The 25,511-nt window shown below is 37.7% G+C and overlaps 1 protein-coding gene across 6 annotated transcripts in view; it reads left to right on the top strand.

Annotated features, from left to right (window-relative positions):
- The window catches only part of GRM1 (glutamate metabotropic receptor 1), a 394,312-nt gene that overhangs the window by 313,016 nt on the left and 55,785 nt on the right, over positions 1-25,511 (top strand). For all 6 annotated transcript variants that reach the window (XM_079146824.1, XM_079146825.1, XM_079146823.1 and 3 more), the window contains 2 exons: positions 9,216-9,462; positions 14,109-14,277. In XM_079146824.1, coding sequence (XP_079002950.1) covers positions 9,216-9,462; positions 14,109-14,277 — 416 coding nt within the window. The remainder of the gene's footprint in view (positions 1-9,215; positions 9,463-14,108; positions 14,278-25,511) is intronic.

Below are 25,511 nucleotides of genomic sequence, written 5' to 3'. Positions count from 1 at the left end.
TGTCGTAATGCAAATATCCAGTCATGTTACTGTTTATTACCTGATGCTGGACTAGGTGTGATGCTAAATCTTGGACACTTTTTTTTAAAGTAAAGGTTGCATTGTACTTCAAAAAAAAAAGTTGCAAAGATAGTGCAAAGACAGTGTAAAGGGTTCTCTTCTACCTATCACTCACTTTTCCCTATTGTTAACATCTTATATTACCATGTAACATTTATCACAATTATGAATTGATATTGATACATTATCATTAACTATACCCCAACTTTTTAATTTTAGATTTCAAAAAATTTTCCTTTTTCTATTTCAGAATCCTATCTAGTATATCATATTGCATTATTTTTCACGTCTTACTGTGTTCCTCTGAGCTGTGGCAGTCCCCGAACTTTCCTTATTTATTGTGACTTGACTGATTTTAGGAGTGCTGATTAAGTATTTTATAGATTGTCCCTAAATTTGAGTTTAGCTGATGTATTTCTCATAGTTACAGTGGGATGATGGAATAAATACTGCAGAGGTGAAATCTCTTCTCCAGAGTACACACGTTAATTTATCATGCATGATGTTAACATTGATCACCTGGCTAAGGTCCTGTTTACCAGGTCTTTGTATTATAAATTTGCTTTTATCCCCTATTTCTGCTGTGAGTTTCTAAAGCAAGTCACTAATCATATTTCACACTCAAGGAGCGGAGAGTTGTGTTGTGTTTTACCTGGTTGAGGGTAGAGTATCTAAATAAATTATTTGGAATTATTTTGTACAAAAGATTTGTCTTTTCTCCCCATTTAATTTTTACTGGACCATTTATATAAGTATGAGCATGTATTTGATAATATGGACAATAACCCATACTACATTCTTTATTTCATTTCTCAAATTGTTTTGACTTTGGCCATTCAAAGTCCTTCACTCAACTTTAGGGTGCCTTTGATGTAGTTCCATGGGCTTCATGTTTTTCAGGATTTATTCACCTTCTGTAAGTACAAGGTACTCCAGTCCCACCTTGTGTCCTTGCTCTGTAAGAAGTTATTTTGCCCAAAAGAGTACTGACTCATCCCCACTCTTTTCAGAATGGTATTAAAAAACAGGATCTTCAGATTTCATCAATTTTTAGGGAAGGAACTCTCAGCAGAATCTGCTGATGAGACAAATGCAGGGTTTTCAATAAACCACTGACTATGCTTGTGGTTTTGGGGTACTGTTGCTTCAGTGGACAGAACTATAAAATATGTGAATACCAGCATGCATGTAAATTTATGATTTTATATATTAAACTAAACAAATTCATACTGATATCTCCAGCTCCATCTGGTATCACCTGATTTATTGTGGCTTTCCCTTTTTGCTTATTTATAACCTCCCATTCCCAATGTTGATCCACTTTGCTTCTACCATCTGCCATTTATTTATTGTTTGTTTAACCTTGTTATACATATGTGCAGTGAGTTCAGAATTGTTAACATACCCCATGGGAAGCAATTCCACCAACTAGGGTGGAGTGCTTGCATTCCATTCCTGAGTAATTTTAACAGGTTTGGATTAGTTCCTTGACCTCGCAAGGTGATCCTTCTTATTATAGAATCATATTTGGCCTTCTGGTTTCTGTAAATATTCCCCTTGCAGCCCGAGCTGAGTAGTTGACAAATCCAAACAGATCTGCATGAAGTCTAGACCCTGCATTTGTTTCACCGGTAGATTCTGCTGAGAGCTCTTCGGCTGTCTGCTCTTGACAACATTAATCTTAGGAGCTACTCTTTTAATTTCTGTGACAGATATTGACTAAAGTCTCAGTAGACATAAGTTTTTATTAGGCCCTTAGGAATTCCAAATCTTATTCTTTCAAGAGATGCTGCTCAGAGAAAACACATAAAAGGTAACATGACATTCAAGCAATCCCCACTATTGTGACACCTGGAAAAATGATGTGTTAATCTAGCTGGGTGGATAAATTTACACAAAAGATCAGTGTAAACTATCAGCTGACAGTGCCCTGTGGAAGTGAATCTGAAATGAGATGCCGTAGGATGTCACATTGCCAGGTGACCCCGGTATGTAGTGAATATTTGGCCTTTATTAAACCCCAGAGTATGTCCAGAATATAATATACTGGCTTCTGTTCCATGTTCCCATCTCATCCACTTGACGTACAAATTCCAGGAAAAAGTCTGAAGGATATGAAACTCTTTAATATGTCTCAAAGTAAATTTTTTAGTGTTCAGCATCTTGTCAAGTTGTAAATACTCTATTGTGTTGATCATCAATCAATCAGGGGAGAACACCTGCTATCAGGTCCCCGCTTACATTGCAAGAGTTCCGTTCCTATATCTATTCTTCAATAAATCCTACTCTTACAAAAAATTTAGTCATTAAGCGTGGACTTACAATGTTAATGCCATATGCAACTTCAAGTTGTATTTTTTTTTTAATAAGCATGACTGTGTCTTGGTTACTAAGATGTTATGTCAGACCCTAAATGGAATAGATCAGAGAAATAGGTTTTTGTTTTTGTTTTTTTTTTTAACCAAGAGCACTCACATTTTTGCAAAATCCACTCTTATTGGATTGGCCTATCGCTGCAATATTTACCTAGAGATACTTGAAGAGAACAAAGTCTTGATGGGGACTCAAAGAGCCTACAGCAGTAAAGCACTGAACTCCTTCACTTACCTAAGAGAAAGCCTCCTTCCCAAACCCATAAAGGAGAGGGGGCACTATGAGCACAGATCTCCTGAAGGGTGGAAAAGGCTGAGAGGAGCAGGCTGGTAAAGAGTTCTGACCCAGCAGGTTGTTGAGAAGGAAGCTGATTCCTGATCCATTTTAACAATAGTCGTACTTCCCACACTCGCTAAAGCTACCAGCTCCCTGTCTCACACCCCATCTCTACAATCACCTGCCAACTGCTGGCTGCAGATCTATAAAGCTGAGTTATTCTAGGGGGAGTAGTTTATCACTCCACGACACTGTTTTGTGACAAATGGATGATAAAAGCAAAGGCATAAAGCAAGCTACCCTGTTTTCTCTCTTTAGAGAAAACAAAGAGCCCCACGGTTCCACTGAATATTCCTAACTGATCAGCATTACTTCAACACACCAGTGATTGATTGTCCTTGTTTTTCAAATACACCATAATCTTTCGAAATATGAATTAGCTAAATGCTATTGTATAGTCAGAAAATTGAGGCTTACCATATATTATCATCAGTTTGCAGGGAGCCTGCTATTTCTGTCATAACTGGTGGGAATTTCTCTCAACAATAGATGGTAATAATATACTTAGAAGAATATCTGTATTGTTCACATATGTTAAGACCAGGTGGGGTTAAGCAATAGAAATAATCCAACTGGTAATAACAGTGATAATCACATACACTTGATTGAGCAATCCTTCCTTTCTTCTTTTCCATCCTACAAAGAATTTAATTTACATCTTAATAAACTGAACAGAAAATAATGGAGGGTCATATTTTTCTGTCATGTCTTTAGGTAAAGAGTAAAATGTAACATCAGAGAAAACAAAAAAATTCACAAATTCTAGGTTTAAACATGGGCAAAACTAGACTGTTCTGAATCTTATGACAAATTCTCCCTGGAAAAGAATGAAGAGAATTCAGCAGCCCAGACCGTCAACCAAAATTGAGGTCATTGTAGTTGTTGGATGTCATTATAAGTTAACAATATAAAGTAATTACAGATATATCTATTTTCATCTGAATGACATTATATCAAATTATGTATTGAATATATAATTCTGTCAGATAAAGTGAATCAGTGGAGAGCTATGAATACCCAAAAATCAGATAAAATATTTTCTCTAGGAAGAATCATGTTTAGCAATACTTCCCAAAATGCTTCCTTGTATTATGAGGAGATGGAATTTTTGTTTTGAATTTGAAGTTAATGCCAAGGGTCTAGATTTGAAAAGGTAACACCACTTAGACACACATGCATAGCGCTGAGGTTTCATTAACCTAAGAGAAAGTACAAATATCAACACGGTTGCTTTATTGTAGCTAAATTTCCTTTCAGTCTGTAGTATATATTTTTTCAAATCTGGACATTCAAACGGGGAAAATATGAGGAGCATGCAATGGGTAAATGTCAAGCTGGTCACTTTGCTAACAAACATTATGCCCCCTTTGCAGTGCAGCTTCGCCAGTTGGGTAGGGGTGTGACATGCATGCACAGGGCTGCTTGCCAGAGAGGGCCTGTGAATGAACAGTGCCTCTGTCCTTGATAGCCTTGGGCACTTGATGATAGAAATACTGAGATTTTAGTGGGTCAACCAATGCACTTCCTTCCCAAATTTGGATCCGAATAAGTAGACCCAAGGGCAGACATGTTGATATTAAATATCATTTTGTTAGAAATATTAATGTACATAGAACATTTAAAAAAATGTACAAAAAAGATGAATAAGTAAATTCAGCATGCTTTCTGGATATAAGGCTGGTATATGAGTATCAGTAGTATTCCATATTCTAGCAACAAACTTTTTAAATAAATTTTAAATGCACTAGTTGAGATAGTACCGGAAAAATCAAATGCTTAGGATCTGACCTCTGAAAACTGAAACAGCACTGTGATAAATTAAGGAACCCCTAAATAAATGAACATTTTCTGGAAATGCTCTGTATATAATGTTTGTGGGAGCTACATTGTTGAACACAAAAGTGAAAATTTATTGGCTAGTATACTGAAGATTTTTGCACTTTACTATAGGTGAGTTTTATCTCAATGAAAATGCCATTAAAAGTTAAAAGAAAAACTCCAACAAACAACAATCAATTGGGATGGAAATATAGATTAATGGATAAGATATGTACCTACAAATTACTTTTGAATATTTTATCCCAGAACTAGGTAGACTCACCTATCTAGTCACTGGTACCACTGAACATAGTCGACCATTATAGCACACATTAACTGTAGTACAAAGAACCAACCAGAACCTCAGAGTGAAGTGCCTGGCTCCCAAGGAAAAACAAACGGTTGGGCTGAACATGTCTGGTTATTTTTTCTAATCCACCAACAAATCAAGTCACTCCTCTTCTTGTTAGGTGAGGAGAGTGGTATGAGGTGTTCCACAATAAGTTTTTCATGAAGAATCTTGAGGTGAAGAGAAAGGAGGACATTCCTCCCAGCCATGACTTGACTTCTCTGTACTTTAGACTTCACGTTTTTCAAAGAATAATTAAAGAATTTATCTCATGTGGTTTTGTGAGCACTAAAAAAAGAATGTATGTGACTGGCTCTGTATACACCAGTAAATGCAGAATTAGAGAAATAGCACATGGAACTTGAAGGGAAAGAGGCCTTTAGGAGAACAGTCTAATCCATATGTGCTATAGTTAGGAAACTAGGGCCTGAGGAGGTCAAGACCCTTGTCCAAGTTCCAAGGCTTGTTGAAAGTAGATCGTTGATAGACTATGTACAGCAGATTCCCAGCTGTGCACATTCCTGCTCTAGAGCTACTTCTGCTATAACACTCTACTGAATAACAATCCTAAATGGCAGCAGATAGAACTGCACACATTTCTCTGAACCACCATGAAATTCCCGTTTCCAGAGGGTACAATGTCTAATCCCACCTCTGTGGGAGCCCTGTGTGCTGCTACACTCAGGTAGCAATTTAAAGCCCTCCTGCTTTTGCAATAAGAACAAGATTGCTATTTGCAATCAAGGTAGCTATTTTCACAATCCATTGTGAAGCAGTTAGACAGGTATTCTTTGGAAGGTAAATAAACACAGTCAACCTCAATTATTTGATTCCATTTAGCATATTAGAAAAGGTAATGGTTTAATGACACCCTAGTGGCCTATAATAGTTAATGCATCACAGAAAATGAATCACAAAATTCCTTTCTCACTAATAACTCTGAGACTAGTGTTATGAAAAGTCACTAAACCCCAGGGAATCAGTGTTTTCAACTTCCTACGAGTGGCAATGTTATTCGTTTTTTATTTTCTATTCATTGGTCATGAAAGCATAGAATCTCGTGGGGTATGGGGAAGCCTATAATGTATTTTGTTTATCAGAGATGGATCCTTGTAACATTATCTGAGACAATTGCTTTGGCAAAGAAAATGGTCCTATGAAGGCCAATGATCTTCCAACTTTATGTCCCATGATCCCAAATGATAACTCTTTAGACTGGAGCCAACAAGCATGAGATTGGAGTAGTAGCTGAAGAGACAGTTCTTAACTGTGGTCACCTCCCTCTTCGTGTGCAGAGCCAGTGGACTGAGAGGGTAAGGAGGTACATGTGCTCACTTCAGACTGACACCAACACAAAGCTGTTTGTGTTTATTTTGGAAAAGAGTATGAGCTAATACCTTGTAAATATTCCTGGAAATGTGTGTGTAGCCTCCTGGGTCTCTGTGACCCATACCAACAGGGTGAGCTTCTGTGTCACATTTTGGTATCAAGGAATGGGTGCCAACACTTCTGGTCAGAGAGGCAGCTGTGTCCATGTGGAACAATCCCAGGGAGAAGCCCGGAAACAGACTTGGCAAATGTGCTGTTGTACAGCTGAGTGCCTGTCCTCTGCCACCAGAAGAGTGCCTCCTCTGTAGATTTCTTGATGTGCTCCACGTGGTCTCTGAGTGTAACAGAAAGAACAAGGACTGAGAAGGCATTTGTTTCCAAGTTGTACCACACTCTTTCCTTGTCTTCAAAATCGTGAAAATTAATGTCTATTTGGCAGGATAATGATGAACATTAAATTTCAGGTATTGAGTATTAGAGATAGCTAGTAACACTCAAAAATGGTAGGTGTTATTATTGTTGCTACAATAATTACTGTAAGTATTGTAGTATATTATTATTATTTGTCATTAAAATTAGATAAATGTAAAAATGAGTTACAATTAATAAAACATTATCCTGATGATTTACTTATAAATGTATTCTTGTGTATGAGTATATTTACATGCATGTATTTGTGCATAAATCTTACCCATTACAAAATGAGCAGGTGGATGTAGTTAGAGGACACATGGCTCCTGAGACATGTATTGGTCTCCCCATTTTGCCTTGTTTGGTCACCTTGTTTGTGTTCTGGGGAAAAAAAATATTATTAACACTCACTTTCACTTCAAAAAAGTGACCCAGTATGGATAAGTTATATGTTCACCTTAAATAAGGATCAAAAGAAAACAGTGTTCTCACAGAAATCCAGATTGAGTTACTGTTTTAGTGCTGATGGATGAAGACTGCATTAAGATAGTCAGACTGGGAACAGCAACATAATTTTCCATCATTATACAATAAATCTTAAGTAGTGGTTATCAAGACAAGAACAGTAAATTCAGAGGCTATAAGGTTTATCTCTAATACAGAATTTTCCATTTGGTAAAGAACGTGTGTGTTTATTTTCCTACAACTTGATCCTGGTGTTAATTTTAATACCTCCAACTTTAAGTGGGTGTTTTTAGTATTAACTAAGATCTTTTAGTTTCTGCAACATTGAAGATTTTTGGGTGCCTCCCCATCTCTGTCTGTCTCCTGGAAATGTCTCTGATTTTAGCAGCTTTACTATTTAGCTCCAGTATATGGGCGCTTGGGGTAACCTATAAAGGCTTGTTTAAAACTTATCAGACAAATGGCACTAGTTTACTTTTATTATCCTATTAAGTTTAGAAATCGAAGGAAAGAAAACCAACATTAAAGGCCAGGGTTCTGAGTGACAGAAGTTACCCAATTTCAATGACCGTAATTTTTTTAATGAGGATCTTTTCTTTCTGTCTTACATAACTTTCTATGCTTATTCTGTGAAAATTGATGTTAAAATGCCCTTTCTGTCTTATTTCTCATTTCCTCTTGGAAAATTTTCTTTCATTCTGGAAAACATTATACTTTAGCAAATTACCCTTTTAACAATGTCTTATCAAGCAAAGTTGGAAGGTGGGTTTAAATCGAATCTCTTTCCCCTTCAACTTGGTCTGAGTATTTTGTATGTTACTCTTAGGGTGATACACATATATCGTCACATTTTCCATTACATCTAAATAGATCAGCCTTTAAATGGAATTCTTTGGAACTTTCTATTTTTATCTCAAGTCCAACATCAAAGGCAAAACTTTTTAGCATTCCTTCTAAAGACTCCAAGCTCTCCAACTTCCTAAAAACCCTTTGATTGTCTTTAGCCCAAGAACCTTAGTGTCCAATGAACTGTTTAGGCTGGAACAAAGAGGCAGCTGGCAGGAGTGAGCCTCACATTCTCAACCCATAAGAAGCTGAGCCTGCCGACTTTCCCACGCTAGAAGTTGGGAACATAACAGTTAGACCCCTCACTAACATTCAAATGTGTGTTTGTTGGGGGGAGTCCTCTGCAGAAAGGCAGATTTCTGGAACTAAATAGAAAGTTTCTGTATTGTGCCAGTGGTGTGCTCCAAATCCATTTTGTTTTCTAAACTTGTTACCTTTATTTCATCAAACCCAGATGGTCTCCAAATTTCTCATCCATATGCGAGTCCTAAAGTTTAGACTTCCAATATGGAGCTTAGATCTGAAGCATTACAGTTCTGTGAAATGCTTGGCAGTTGAGAAACATTTATTCACCTGTGACATGGGTAGAGATGATCACAGGACTTGTGAGATTAAAAAAAAAAGTTAAAAACTGAATGATAACATTAATGTGCAGTATGACTCCTCTATCAAGAAATATTTTACTTGGGTGTCTAATAGAAAAATCTGTTTTAAATATTTATGCAGTGTCCACCATATATAAGAAGAGATTCGTACTACCTAATTCTTTTAAATCTGGGGTTTTGTGGTCCTAGAGATGATAAAAATAGTGAAATCACCAAAAGAAAATATCAGGGGGTTAGATAATGCCAAACACTATTGCCATGAATTGCAGGTTGTCAGAGGATACAGTACCATGATATAGGGAGAATTTTAATATAACCTCCTGTGAATTTAAAGGGAATTCAAGTAATTTCATTTGCTTTTTTAAGGATGTGCTTATAATACATGAAAAATTCTTTATTTTCATCTCTGTGAAGTTGTCGTATATTGCCTAAAGCCATTACTGAGTTCAGAAAATGAACTATTTGTCAGTGGAACACGTCAAAGTCATTCCAAAGTATGAAATTCGCACAGCTGGTCTTGGCTTTGCCACTGACATTGCTCTTCTCCTTCTCTGAAAGCGCTTGACAAGTAAGGATACAGATCTTGCCTTTACCTCAGCTGTGATCTGTTTCTATTGTTGCAGGCAATGAAAGCTTAGAAGAAAACTACGTCCAGGACAGTAAGATGGGGTTTGTCATTAATGCCATCTATGCCATGGCACATGGGCTACAGAACATGCACCACGCCCTCTGCCCCGGCCACGTGGGACTCTGCGATGCCATGAAGCCCATCGACGGCAGGAAGCTCCTGGACTTCCTCATCAAGTCCTCATTCATCGGTGTGTCTGGAGAGGAGGTGTGGTTTGATGAGAAGGGGGATGCTCCCGGAAGGTACGGCAGTCTTTTCTGTCATGGATCTGAATAACTTTTTGACCCTTTTTGTTGCTTAGATGGCCATTAGACCTCCATTTGATTCTGTGGGTTCTCAGTGTCATGAAGACAGATTCAACAAGATAGCTGAAAAGACACCACTAGTACCAGATGGAAATTACCAAATACCTCCTAGTAAACTCCAGAACACTGCATTTTGCCAGTGCCACCCCACTACCCAGCTATATCTGATCCTTCCCTCAGAATGCCTGGAATCCCTCTGCAAGTCCAAGAAACTAAAGAGATTTACACCCGACATGCAGATCACCCCAGGAACTGCCTGCACCAAGCCAGCATTGTGTGGATTGATTGGTCAGAGTGCTATTATGAATAGTACACATACTTAAAGAGCTTAGTATGTGAAGCCATCCAAGTCCTACACACCCATTCCTTTTCCCCAGGCTAACTTATGTTATTGTTAACATATTTCTAGAAACAAGAAAAGAAAGAATTTTCTTTCTGGGATTTAATCTCTAATAGCTTTCAAAAATTAATCAAATGAGAGATAAAGGAAAATTAAATTTGTGTGTGTATGTGTGTGCATATATAATTCCTCAGTCTTTTGACATACAATATGTTCTGCAATACTCATCTTGATACCACCAGTCAGCTCATATGTCACTGGCACATGGAGAAGGATGTCAGTATCAAGAGTAGTTGTGTTTATTCATACAAATTTTCCTACGAAAGGGATAATCAGAATTAAAGGAGAAAAAGTAAAACCTGAAACAGAAGCAAAAAGACCCTCAGCTTGGCTGCTACATAGTAGGTCCACAATCTTCTAGGCCCTGTTATTTTTTGGTCTATGATTTTGCATAGAAGGAACATCAAATCACTTAATTCTGACTGCCCCAGGTCTATCATTATCCTTGCCTGACAGATAATAAAATTGAGTGTCAGAAAAACTAAGCAACTCACCTAAGATGACCTGAAAGGTCACTGGTGAAGGCTATATAGTATGACTCTGAAGTTTATAAGTTAATTGTAAAATTAGGCAAATCTGGCAACTTTCTTAATGTCATTGTGGAAGTACAGTGAACCCTAAATACTCCTCCAGATGTCTCTTCTTTACCTGTAAACTTTAAGTCCTACATTTGGAGAATTCCTTGTAGGGGCTAAGTAGAATCTCTCTGTTTAAATACAACTGCTCTAAGAAGGATAAGTGGTATGTCATTGTCAACAATTAAAATGAATTTACAGGACACCTTTCAAGCTGCCAGCTAAGTGGAAGCAGATTTTGATCAGAACTTGACGATCCAGGGCCTGGGAATGTGGAAAGCTTCAAGGTGCTAATTACCTTAGGAAATGGTACCAGGAGGAACAAATGGGTCTGAAATTCAGAATAGAGACCACCTACTTTGCTAAACTCACCACTGTAATCTTGCTTTCCACTGGAAATGAGGCTCAGTACAGAGTCAAATTTGATAATCGTCCTTTATGATTCCAGAAGGAAACATACACTATGCCCAACCCAGGGCCAGATGCATTTTTAATACTTCATAAATACAAGTTTCCTCCTTCTTTTTCTCTTTGTAAGTTATCCAAAAGGTAATGCATACTTTTAGCTTGTATCTCTTCTATCTAATTATGTATTCAAATGGTGAGTTTTCCCCTGAGTCCCTTTTCAGGGATCATTTCCTCCTGTTTGAAACTGGTCAGCTTCATCTGTGATCAGTTCCTGTTTCAAGCACCTCCCTCTGTTTCCAGCTCCTGTCAGGCCCTTGCTCACGCTTCTGGTCCCTCTGGTAGTTATTTTAGTTAATCATTGCACAACATAAACTGAATGCATTGAGAGGATGCTGTGAAGATGCAATTTACAGCATGAGCATATTCCAAATAAAGGCCAACATGCCAGGAAGGAACCCTGGGGTTAAGAGCAAAGAGCAGCATTCATTAACACACACAGCACAGGGAGGCCTCTTTTCTCTAAGTCAATATTTTTCATTTGGTATCTTTTAGCATTTTTCCCCACACCCCCTCCAGCATTTGGAACTTTTAAAACACATGTTTTCATACCAAAATTCTGTGGATTTTGAAGTTTCCAAATGTAAATGAAGTGTGAATTGATTTCCTTTATGAAAGAGCAGAACTGAGGAAGTTGAAATAAAAGTCTTAGAAAACTGATTTATAGGAAAACATTACTCCAAAGCTACCACTGCAGCAACGCCTTCACTGAAAGTATGTAAGAAAGTGTCATAGCATTATATGAAAGAAAGCACACAAAAAATTAATGAAGTAGAAAGGAAAATACTCATATAGAATATTTGCAGTAGGTTCTATAGCCATAATGAGCTTAAAATGGAAGATATTGGAGGTGCAGAATAATGCCTTTGAGAACAGAATGAGTGTGAGCTCACAATTAATACCCACTCAAATGCCACTCGGTTATTCTGAAGAATGTTCTGGTATGCCTCAGCAACAAGGGGCATACTAACTCTTGTTGAAAGCCAGAAGAGCACAAACTTGACTGATGAGCTTCAGGTGCACTGTCCTTTCTTCTCCCTCTTGGTAAGCTTTGCTCACTGCACAGGGAACACTTCCTGTACACTGCCCAGGTCCCCTTTTCTTTTAGGAGACAGTTATTAGAGGAATTGCCTGAATCTGGACAGGGATAGGCCACAAGCTACCCTGTGGGTGACAGGATGCTTTCACACATGGAGAACAGGCAGAAAAATCAATAAATTGAAAAGTCAATAACAAACTGGGCCAAATACAGCAAATAGGTTTCAGAAGCCAACTTAGGCTTAAGGGTAGTAGTGTCCCTGAATGAATGCTGAGAAAGACTGTGCGCCTGAATCAGGAAGAGAAGAAGTAATTCCAGGATGATTTCGGCAGGGGCAGGATGGAAGGAAGAAGGTGGTGGGAGTAAGATGAGGAAGAGGAAAATTAGCTGATTAACTGATACCTATTTCTTTAGGTCATAAGCCAAGAGCAAGATGCCATGACGTGTATTCTGTGTAGCCCAGTAGTGGGGGGGGGACTTCACATAGGTAATGCAGGAAAGACACACTGCAGAGCCAGAGAGAGAAAGCCAGCACAGAGTGTTGGCAAATGGCCACATGAGTTATAGTTTGTTTGCTTAGAGTGAATATCAACATGGAAAGCAGATGTAGGAATATCAGAGAAGTTTTAACTACTGAGACCAATAGCTCTACCAACACAAATGCCTTCTCCAGTTTTCTTTATTAATATAAATGGGAAGAACCAAAGTATTTTAGGGTATTCATGGAAATACAAATATGAATCATTCTGTGATAGGGCCTTGCACATTATCTTAGTCCATTTGGGCAGTTATAACAAAAGATAACAAAATATTTATAACAAAAAATCTTCATAACAAAATCTTTATAACAAAAGGTGTGGCATATAAACAACAGAAAATTGTTGCTTATGAGTCTGGAGGTTGGAAGTCCAAGATCCAGGCCCCAGCAGATGTGGTGTCTGATGAAGTGTCACACTCTGAATCATAGATGAAAGCTTCTAACTATCCTCATGTGGTGGAAGAGACAAGGGAGCTTTTCTGCGGGGAAGGTGGGGGACAGCTTTTGTAAAGGCACAAATACCACTATGAAGGTTCTGCTGTCATGTCCTCACCTCCTAAGGCCCCATCTCCTAATACCATCACTATGGGGGTAAAATTTCAACAAACATTCAGACCACAGGACCTGTGCATTTGTACCAATTATAAAGTAGTTTTGTACATGACTTATGTCCATAAATCCCCACAAGAAACCCTAAAGAGTTTAGTGACACTCCTAAGTTGTGTAATCTATGGTTCAAATGTTAGACAAGCACCAACTCACACATCCCGATGTCAAGTCCTCTGTTCTTTCATTGCATTGGAGAATGTCTGCTGCCTGTGCAGGAAATGACGAGGTCTGCAGCTTTGACTGCAGTAAAGATTTCTTGAAAAATTGAAAAGAAAAGATATAACCATGGTATGATTACTACAGGGAGGAGTTTAATGTAGATTTTGCCACTGTGTAGCATTTCAGCATCGAAAGTTACTGAAATAACTGACACCGATTATTTGGTTCCAGAAATGTTTATCCTGAACAGGGAAGATATCAGTTTAAATGTCAATGCATACGAGATCAAATCCCCAACAACCTTACTCACTAAATATAACTTTCTGAGTTTTTTGTTCTATTAACATCTAGAAAAAGTTTCCAAACTTGGCAAAGCAACCCTCTCTTTATCCAGTGTAATGAAAATGGCAATTCAGTGTAAAAAGGAAATTTGTAATATAAGTAATCAAACATAGAATTTAATATTCTCATGGATTGTTACTTGCTCAAAGATTTAACCTAGTGAATTATAATTTGAAGGAGATCATCAACTCAATACATATAGAATTCATTTTGGAGGATAAACAGAAAGACATTAAAAGGAACATATTCCTTAGCAACTATGGATGATACACAGATCCATTCTGGAAAATCAGAAGAAACATTAGAAATAAACTGAAACATTTATAGTAGCTGGTGTTGGGATATGCAATGATTCTAGTTTTTATCTGTCTTCAATTAAAATATACTCATAAAATTTCTTTTTTTCTCTATGTGATGTCCATATTCTACAAGGCTCACAAGCTGTTTTCTCTGTAGGTATGACATCATGAATCTGCAGTACACTGACGCTAATCGCTATGACTATGTACATGTCGGAACCTGGCATGAAGGAGTCCTGAACATCGATGATTACAAAATCCAGATGAATAAGAGTGGACTCGTACGGTCTGTGTGCAGTGAGCCTTGCTTAAAGGGTCAGATAAAGGTGAGTCACCCCTGTGTTCTTGGACAGGATTGCAAAGGAGATCCACTACCTGGGCACTATTGAGGGAAAAGGAACGTTCTTCTTAAACAAGCATATCCAGAAAGAGTGTGCCAGGCTTCCTGCTTTTGCTCCTGTGTTTAGATAAAACTGAAAGACAAAGAAGGATTAAGAAAGGGAACAGGTAAAGTCCTATTAGCATATCTAAATAGCTTTCACTTTAATCATGTTGATGAACGGGAACTTACTTATACTGTAGGCAGCAAGGAGATGAATGATCAAATTAAAAATCAGAACGGAAGTAAATGCAAAAACCAAAATCAAACCCAATAGTGCTGCTGAGTCATAGTTCCAGCTGTGACTGGAAGAAAGTTCTGGGGCGCTAATGTATGGCATGGTTTCAGTGGAGGTGTTAATTAATTTGACTGTAGTAATCATTGTACAGTACATAGGTGTGTTGAATTATCGTGCTGCACTTTGAATATACACTTTTGTCAATTAAACATTTTAAAATTCAAAAAAATTTAGTCAGAGGCAAATGTGGAAAACAAAACCAATAATACTGCTTACTCATTGTTCTAGCAATTGTTAAAGAAGGCAAAAGCCAAACAATGTTAAATAAGCGCAAAACTAAAATAACAGAAGTTGAAACAAGGTAACATAAGAAGTTTTATTTGTCACTTCCCTTTTCTCTCCCAAGTCCTTTGAGTCTTCTGAAATGAGTACACATCTTTTCTAACCAAGAGAGAGTCCCCACATTCTAATTATATCTAGGATTTTGATGGGAAGGGATGAGGTAGAACAGATGAAGCACAGCTTTACCGTATTAAGAAAGCTAGAGTAGATACAGGCACGTATTTTCTGGTGTACCTGAGAGGATGCTCAGTGAAGAGGGATAGATACAGCACACTCTGTGTCCCATGCTGTTTCATCCAAGTGGGTGATGTACAGGGAAATGGAGCAGAGGGAGGGATCGTGAACTGTCAGGGGTACAGACTGGATGAACTAATGGGTCTCTCCCACCTCTAATTTTCTGTGATTCATCTTGGGGAGCAGACAGACTGTCACATGAATGTCACACAGCACAGTAGATGGCGTGTGAAGCTCTGACCCCCTCACGTGCTCCATCATCTCTGCTTTGCAGGGAGAACCGTACAGAGGAGGCACCCTCAATAAGCTTAAAGGTTCCGAGAGCAAGAATCTAGTCATGTAGTCTATGAGTTTGGGTGTGTAAGCTGAAAAAGTCTTATTTTAACTTCCAAGAAAAGGTGGAAGATTATGGACCTGCAATGGTTTTTGTCAAAAGACCTGAAACATTCTGTTGGACATATTCTCAGTGACTCCAGCCACTGTGAGAAAGCAATAAGTTTCTGAGAAAAATCATCTTCGTTTTAAATATCTTAGCTGGGCGTGGTGGTGTACACCTATAATCCCAGCAGCTCAGGAGGCTGAGGCTGGAGGATCTAAAAGGGAGGCACTAAGAACTCAGTGAGACCCTGACTCTAAATAAAAAACAATATAGGGTTGGGGGTGTGGCTCAGTGTTCGAGTGCCCCTGAATTCAATCCCTGGTACCCCCCCCCAATATATATCTTGTACCTTTTCTGCAGAAGTTATATAAAAATATTTATTAATTATCAAGACAACTAGCCAATCAGAGTATACTCCACTCTAGTGCTATGGCAGAATGCTAAAGGACTTCTATCATTACCGTGGTTAATCCTTGTGTTTAATGCTATGATTTAGTTATGGCTTGGGTGTGTTCCCCAAAAGTTCATGTGCTCAAAGTTTGTTCATCAATGTGATGATGTTGGAAGGTGATAGAATGTCGAAAAGCTGCGGCCTAGTGGAGGTAATTAGGTCACTAGGCGCATCACCCTCAGAAGACGCTAATGACAGTCCCACAGAGTGTTAGTTCTTGCGAGAGTAGATTGTTATAAGAGGAGGATGCCCCATGTTCTTGACTCCTTCTGCACCCAGCAGTTCCCTTTCTATTTCTCTTCCATGTTTTGATGCAGCCATAGGAGGCTTCACTAGAAGCCAAATAGATAGAAACATTCAATTTTGAACTTTCCATTTCCAAAACTGTGAGATAAAGATACCTCTTTTCTTTATAAATTACTCAGCCTCCAGTATTTTGTTTCAGCAACAGAAAATGGACTAATATAGTAAATTATGGGAAGTTTGGCCCAAGAGTTCTTCTATGGCTGGTGTAGTGTAGGACAATTCATGGTTAGTTTCTAATCTAGACCAAAGAGTTTCTGTAGTGTTAAGAAAGATCCTAGCCAAACCAGTGTTATGAGAAACAGCCCTGTTTCTCCCTAAACATTCATTTCTTCTGTAATTCTTTCACATGAGGTCATCTGGTGGTATGTAGAAGTATGTCCTCTGAAATCTAGAAGCTCCAAACTCTTGACCTTTACCATGAGAGGTCAGACCAATAGATTCTGGTTGCATCATCTTTTCTTGATGTTGAGAAACACATACACACACACACACACACACACACACACACACACACACACACACTCAAAACCAGCACATCTGAGGACTGATACCACATAGAAAGGAGAAGGTAGAAGTCTAGTCTCATACTTCTGTGACCCAGAGGATGTCCCATGTTTCATTTAGGCCTCCTTTCCAACGTGGATATAGAATTGATTTTGCCCTGTAGATACCCCACTGTGAAATAGCTTATGGAACCACAAATTTTAGATTTTCCGGACATAAGAAAAAAAAAAAAACTGGCAGAAAAAAAATAATCATGTCAAGGATTCCCTGTACTCCAGCTCCCTGTCCTAATTCCCTTCTGTTACTCTGACTGCTGGCCGGCCATGAATGTCACATACCATGGTATTCCCACTTGTGAATTCCAGAAGAGAGGCCTCTTCCCTCCTCAAGTTTAGAGGCAAGGCTGTCTGCCGACATCTCTCTGCCTAAATAGTGAAGTATTTCTGGCAGCAAGTTTGTGTTACATCTATTCAGTGTCACTGAAGGAGATCCCAGAAATCATTGCTGAGCCATTACAGAGCACTCACACTAAATGCAAATCTCTTGGGGGCCAATTTTAGAAATATTGTGTGCCCTGCAGGAGGAAAATATGCCTGTTCTCAGTAGCACCAGGAGCAGGGTGTGGTGGTGTTTGTTTCCCATAAGCACCTTGGGAGGCAAAGAAACAAATGAAATCTGAATCCCATTTACCAAATAATAGCACTTACATTCTAATACCACTAATTTGCCACCTACCAGGCCTGGGATGTAGAAAGCTGAATCTCAGTAGCCAGTGTGAAGACAGGAGAAAGGCAGCTTCAAGGTGACTGTCAAACAGACATTTATATCAAGTGGGAAATAAAGTCTTTAGGAAAAGGTTACTCATTTTAAACATCAAATACCATTTAAAATGCTAAACTAATAATTGGAAATCTTTTCTGATAACCCATAGAACTTTCTTATGATAATTTCCTTTGAAGTAGTTAAGAGCCCAGTTTTCTTATGTTACTTATGTTTAGAAATATGTATCTTTTAAATATAATATCTTATGAAGGAGAATAATGATTTCAATAATACCACAAACACAGACAAATTCAATCATATTCTTTACTGTTTTGTATTGTATTAGGATCTTTTCAGGAAGAAAGTGTCCATGCCATGTGATTCAATAGAGGGAACTTAATATAGGAAATTGGCTACAAAAGCTTTTAAAAGGGGACACTCACAGGCACTCTGAAGCAACCCAAAGAGGAGCAACAGGGGAAATCCCTTCTAGAGCCAGGGGAAAAACCCACAGCCTCCACCTGAGATGCTCCTTGAGGTGGAGGGGAAGATAACTCTATCTTCTCTCTTCAGTTTCCCATCAGTCCATTACATTTTGCCAAACCTATCTAGAAGACGGTTGGTAAAAGATCCTGGAAAATGTATTCACAGGCATCTCAATGCAGGTTCCCTTGAACACTAAAAAGGATGCAAGGCCTAAGTGCTAATGCATTATTAGGAGATTCAGTCTCAGAGAAACAAGAGTGAGAGGGAAAGGGAAGTAGATAAGAAGGAATGAGAAGAACAAAGACAAACAAACAACAACAAAAAGAAAAAGCAAGGACTAACGTTATTGAGAAGGATCCTTCTTCACTGGCAGGACTACTGACTGGGCCTTGCAGAGATCTCAGGGAAGGCTACTCATCCTACTAGAGGAAAGAGGGAGAAGGAATGAATGTACCACATTGTCCTATTTTCCACTTCCTGTGGTCAAAGTTTATGCTCACATAGAATTGCATCACTTGATCCCTTAGATAAGTACTAAGGAAGTCAAAACCCATGTCTTCTCACCTGGCCCCTCTTCTGGTTCTGGAGATAGTGGGAAGGAAGAGAGCCAGTGGGTCTGGTTAGGGTTTCTCCAAGGTGAGTCTATTGAAGGAAGTTCTGGAACCTGGCACCTACTTCCAGGGAGAGGAAGACAAGTGGAGGTGCCAGAAGAAGAACAACAGTATTAGGCTAAGGCTAAGGTGGGTAGTCACAGAAGCATCCAGAACTCTAATAGCTGGTGGTGAAGGACCCAGGGGACAGGGGAGACCAAGAAGTCTGAGGGAGCACTTAAAATATGAACAATGCTGTGCAATCAAATACCAAGGGTCTGGAGTGTACGGGTCTCACATTGCAGAGCCTGCTGCTCTTTTGCCTGTTATGGTGAAGAATAAAAAGGGACAGGAAAGCAAAGGGAGGGAAGTAGAAAGAAGGATAGAGAAGGGAAGAAAGGGAGATCAGGACCAACATCAATCAAGCATGTTCTGTTCCAGTGCAACAGATGCTTTACCTATCTCATTTCAATTACTCCTTGAGACAACTTATATGAAGCAGGCATTACCACCCTTATTTTACAGATGATGGATCTGAAACTGAGAGGGGTTAAGTCTCTTGCCCCTGATCTCTCTCAACAAGAATGTACCAAAGCTGGGCTTGGAGCCAGCCCAAAGCTCTTATCATCCTACGGCCACATGTTGTTCAGCTATCTTTCATTATATGAACTGGCATGTATCCTACAAATGCAAATTTCAATTTCTAAGTCTTAGTTTCTCAGTAGTTCACAACAAAACATAAATAGTGATCCACTTTTAAAAAACTGAGGGAACAGAATCCAGAATTAAGGAGACAATATTTGTGAAGTAGACAGGGTTCAGTGGAGATAAAAAGAAATTGGCAGAGAAGCAAGGGAAAGGACCCTACAGGCTACTTTCACTGGCCTCCTATTCAGTCTTGATCCCTTTCTCCTCTCCCTCCTTCTTTTTGCTGTTTTCTTCTCCCTTTAAATGTGTCTTCAGATTCTTTTGTCCAAGAAAAGGGTTTGGGGTTGGGAGACTAGGGTAGGAGGGTGAAGTTGATCATTTCTTCTTCTTATCGTCAACCAGCCAACCACAATATGATGGACATGTACAAACTACCACAGTGCATTCCACCTTTATGAATGCTTCATATTTATGAAGCAGCAATTTTAAAAAAGAGAAAGAAAGAAATAGAAGGAAGACCAGGAGAGTAGAGGAAGGAGAATAGGAGGAGGGAGAGGAGGAGAGAAGGAGGAAGCACTGGAGACAGGAATGGAGCAGATTAAATTCCATGCATGTATGACTATGTCAAAATGGACCCAAGTATTATGCATAACTATCATGAACTATTATGTATAACTATAAAGCACTTAAAAATATCTACAAGAAGTAGATGTATCGGGAGACCATGCTATCAGGCAGAAAAGTTGAGAAGAGAGTGTAGGCACATTATAACGTTCCTACTTCAGATAAAAACACACTGGTCAAGATCGTGATTTAATGTCTTTGGGGAGAAAAACAACTTTATGGAACTTGTACTATGTGAAATCAACTAGATACAGTTTAAGAAGCATTATCATTCCGTTTATTTTGCAATAATGGTAATGTTGCAACAAGTCCACCAAAATGTTAAATAATGAAAGATATTATAACATTATTTTCTGGTAAAATATTGCCTCTTTGATCTCAATACCTTTGATTAGAGGACTGACGAGATGGGATACAAGAAAAGGACAAGAAAACTGCAGTTAATAAATTGTTTAGAACTGTCATCTTTTGAATTTGCCTAATTAGTAGTATTAATTTAATAGGAAAAGAAAAATTAAAGCAAGGTGAAGTAACATACGGTATTTTGTGTTGTCTTTTATTATACTGCTTATCCTAATTAAAATAAGAAAACCGTATTCATTTATTAATTGAATTTTTCTCACATCAGTTAAAAAAAAAAGATCATTTAGAATGTAAATTCCCTAGGTCTATTTTGAGGATAGTTGTGAAGTTTTTCAAAAAAGACTTAATTTTATTATATTTTCAAAATTTTTGAAATTAAAGTAAGAAAAGGCAAACCTTTTACATTTGTTTAAAATAGTCTGTCATTTGGTATTTCTATGTAATATTAAAATAGTGGAACAAATTTCAATTTGATCTTAGGAAAGTAATTTTATTTTCATGAAGACTAGAGTTTCCATTATTTTAAATCATGGTGATATTTACAGTTCAATTCTGACTCTACATATGGATATATTGAGTAATTTTTTATGTATTAGGGAAGGACTTCTCCTTAAATGAGGGATAACAGGGTTCATACTTGATCTTCTACACTAAGCAATAAAAAAACTTGAGAAAACATGAAACAACTGTTCAGACATTGGAAATGCATGACCCCGAAGACAGTGAAGCAAAGGGAAACAAGTCAAATCCTAAAATCACTCAGACTTTTTGCCTGGAGGAAATTTCCTAATTGTCCAACTACAGAAATAGAGTTTGGTCCTCTTGCTAATTTAAGAAGACAGAATCAGATTTTGGGAAGGCCAAGGCAGCTGAAAATTGTAGTACAGAGCAAGGGAGGAGATGGATCTGTTCAGGAAAAAGAAAGAAAATGAGTCCCATAAATTTTCAGAGGTTTTCCCTTGAGTGTTTGACTATTAATCTGTGTCTGAGTAGAGTGGAATTCTGAGTCCAAGTAAAGAATAATTTCTAGGGAATGGAATTCCCAGAGCTGACACAGACCCAGGTATTGTCCCAGTTTCTACTAGATGGAGTGGAGATAATCTTACTGAACGCGCATGGAATTAAATAAAGACTCTAGATGAGTCAGACCTTGAGGCTAAAGAGTTCCTACAGCAAATACTATTCTAGATTTGTTCAAAAAGATTAAAAGCAAGGCTCAATGGAGCAAATGAGCTATAAGGAAATAAAATTGCCAGAACAAAGTCCAACACTTCTTAACAAGAAAGAGAAATAAAGAAATACACCATTCTGCACCTTAATATATACAGTGTCCAGCATCTAGTCAAAAATGTTTAGACATGTGTGACAAAGTGAGGAAATGTAACACATTACCAGGAGGAAAGTCAAAGAACAGAAACAATACTGGAAATTATATTGATGATGGACATAGTCATCAAGGACATTGAAACATCCACTATAGATTCATGCTGAGGAATTTAATGACATATTTATAATTAGAAGAAAATGGAAATAAAAATAATGAAATGGAACTTACAGATGAAAAATAAAATAACTAAGAAAGACTATTTCAATTGATGGGATTCAGACATTGTAAAAGATCATTGAAATTAAAGATAGAGAATAGAAAATAGCCAAATGAGGTGCAGGATGGAAAAAAAGAAATGAGCAGACTTTCAATAACTTGCAGAGTCATATCAAGGGATTGTATTGCACTTGAAGCTTCAAAAGGACAGGAGAGAGAAGCAAGTCAAAAAACTTTTTTTTTTTAAGAAACAATGACTGAATGTTTTCAAATGTAATGTAAATGTACACCCACATAAATGATGTTCAATAAATCCCAAGCAAAATCAACACAAGGAAGATATTATAATTGTGAAAGTAAATAATAAAGAGAAAAATATTAATATCCAGAATTAAAAGGCCCATGCAGAGGAACAAAAGAGCAATTATAATAGGCTTCTCATCAAAACCAATGTGCTGGGCAAGAAAGAAATGATGCTAAAAGAAAAAAATCCCTTTCAACCTAGAATTCTTTTCCCAAAGACAGTGGAATGGAATAAAGTATTGAAAGAAAAAAAGAAAAAAAACAAAAACAAAAAAACATCAACCTAAAATTTCATACGAAGTGAAAGTATTGTTTCTGAAAAATTAAGACAAACTAATTTTTTTAAACAAAAACCTAGAGAAGTTGTATTTTTGGAGCCTTACTGACAAAGTGTTAAAGAAAATTCTTCAGGGAGAAGAAAATATTATGAGAAATTTGTGTCTATACAAGGAAATTGTAAGTACTAGATATTGCAAATATATGGGTAAAGGTAACATATATCAGAGGTTTTCTTTCTTTTCTTGCTTTTTTTCCCTTTCTTTTTTATCCTCTTCTTCCTTCTTCTTTTTTTAATTAATGAATTTATTTTTATTAAATAAAACATAAAAAATGCACATATTAATGGATTAGCATATAATGTTTACATGCATGTATGTTATTTCTAAAATTTTTTCATACATGTATAGTCTCATTATATCATCCTTCCCATCCCCATTGCCCCACCCTTCGCCTCACTCCCCTCTGCATAAATCAAAGTTCCTTCATTCTTCCCTACCCACCCCCAACTATGCATCAGCATCCACTTATCGGAGAAAACATTTGGCCTTTGGATTTTGAGGGATTGGCTTATTTCACTTAGCATGATATTCTCTAGTTCCATCCATTTACCTGAAAATGCCATAATTTCATTCTTCTTTAAGGCTGAGTAATATTCCATTATGTATATGTACCACATTTTCTTTATCCATTCATCTGTTGAAGGACATCTAGGTTGGTTCCATACTTTAGCTGTTGTGAATTGAGTTGTTATAACGTTGAGGAGTGGGATAGCTGGGTCAAATGGTGGTTTTATACCAAGATTTCTTAGAAATCTCTATACAGCTTTCTAAAGTGATTGTACCAATCTGCAGTCCCACCAGCAATGTATGAGTGTACCTTTTTCCCCACAACCTCACCAACACTTATTGCTTATATTCTTGATAATTGCGATGGGACTCGCTATATTGCCTCAACCTTGAAGTCCTCTTGCCTCAAGCTTCCCAGTAGCTGGGATTACAGACATGCACAACTGCACCTGGATCCTGTAACAATGTTTTTCTGATTTCAGATTTTCTTATTTTTAAAATTTTATTTAAAAAACAATTGCTTGAAGCAAAGATGATAGTTGTGGGAGATGGTGCTATAAAATATGTATAAGCAAAATATATTAAAACAGTAACCCTAAGGGTGGGAGGGATAAATGAAAATTACTCTAGGGCTCTTACATAATGCAATTTCATGTGTGTAATATAATGGCAAAATACTACTTGAATATAGATGTGATAAGTTAATGTTGCATACTGTCAACAAAAGAGCAACCAATGAAAGGGGTCTAGCTATAAGCCATTATTAGAAACAACATGGAATGCTAAAAATGAATGCAGAAAAGCAGGGAAAAGGAACAAAGAACAAATGTGATAGAAAAAAAATGAAAAGTTATAGCAAATCATATTGATTATTATAATAAGTGAATTATTAAACAATGAAAGGCAGAAATTATCAGGTATCAGATGAAAGCAAGACCTAATTATGTGCCATTCACAAGACTCTCACTCTAAATGCAAGGTGTTTTGAGGTTCAGTTTTGTACTATGTAAGCGTAAAAGCAGTTACAAACAAATTAAAAATGGGGAGAAGTTAAACTGCTCAGATAAGAAGCATGATTTTTGATTAGTAACTTTTTTTCCAACAATTAATGTGATCATTTGAATTCACTACAGCAAGTCAGACGGAGCCAATACACGGAAATGTTTTCTTTGCCACCATTTTAGCCTTACGTATAAAAAGTTGCTCTAGAATGAAATGATCTATAACTGTCTTTCATAATCACGACCAAATTTTTATAATCCCTTTTTTTGTGAATTCATGATACCGCCAGTTATTGGTGACAAGTTCTGCTTCCTCAGATGTTGAAGTTTGAACATTAGAGAAGCAAGTATATAAAGCAGGTTTTATTTAAAGGTAGTAGCGCAGACTTCTCCTGGGAGGCAGAGGGGGCCATGACTGGTATTCTGGTATCCCAAGAAGTGGGAGCACCCTGCTCCTTTCATAGACTAAAGTTTCCTTTGTTCTGCTCTCTGCACCTCCAACTCCTGTCTTTCTCCTTCCTGCTAGTGACTAGGAGATGCTGGTGGGCTGGCCAAAAGGTGGAAAGCAGATGGGCAGCGGGAAGGGCCAAATGGAGTGACCAGGCAGGCAGCAGCCCAGGGGCATTAATTAACCACTCCCTGTCTGCAGCCTGTTGGGAGGGGCAGTACAGGCAGGTGATCTTGGTGAGCATGGGCTCTGGAGAGAGTGACATTCCAGTCTCCCAGGGGAGGCTCCGACTTCCTGGATCCAGACTGGCCTCCATTTTCTCCATCCGACCCGATTTCCTAATTCTACACTAACCACCTACCTTTAATTCTGGCCTCATTAATAAGGTTTAATTATATAAGAACTTTTGTGGCTAAACATCACTTTTTTTCAGAGAAAAACAAAATTTTTACCTTTGGAGCAATGAATAGATATGAATATAAACAAGGGAAAAAATTAAACTCTCATTCTTAAGAACTGCAAAGTAATATAGTCACTTCAGGCTATAAAATAAATTATTATTGAAAAGTTGCCAAACTCAGAATGGACTGAATTGAGATTCACATCTGAATTCTAAGATAATCCTGTATGATCTAATTTGTGTTCTTAAAGTTTCTCAGCATATATAAATTTTTTTAAAGTTACTTTTTTAAAAAATCCCAAAATTTATAAAGAACTTACCAAATTTTACACCAAAAATACAAAGAACCCAATCAATAAATGGGCCAAGGAACTGGACAGACACTTTACAGAAGAAGATATACAGGTGATTAATAAATATATGAAAAAGTATTCAACATCTCTAGTAATCAAGGAAATACAAATTAAAACAACTCTAAGATTTCATCTTACTCCAATTAGAATGGCTTTTATCAAGAACACAAACAATAATAGATGTTGGCGTGGATGTGGGAAAAAAGGCATACTTTTACATTGCTGGTGGAGTTGCAAATTGGTGCAGCCATTCTGGAAAGCAGAGTGGAGAATCCTCAGAAAACTTGGAATGGACCCACCTTTTGACCCAGTTATCCCACTCCTTGGTTTATACCCAAAGGACCTAAAATCAGCAAACTAC

Source organism: Sciurus vulgaris (assembly GCF_902686455.1).
Source record: "Sciurus vulgaris genome assembly, chromosome: 7".
Classification (NCBI taxonomy): domain Eukaryota; kingdom Metazoa; phylum Chordata; class Mammalia; order Rodentia; family Sciuridae; genus Sciurus; species Sciurus vulgaris.
The sequence above is the reverse complement of the archived record's forward strand: the minus strand, read 5'-3'. Positions and strand labels throughout refer to the sequence as shown.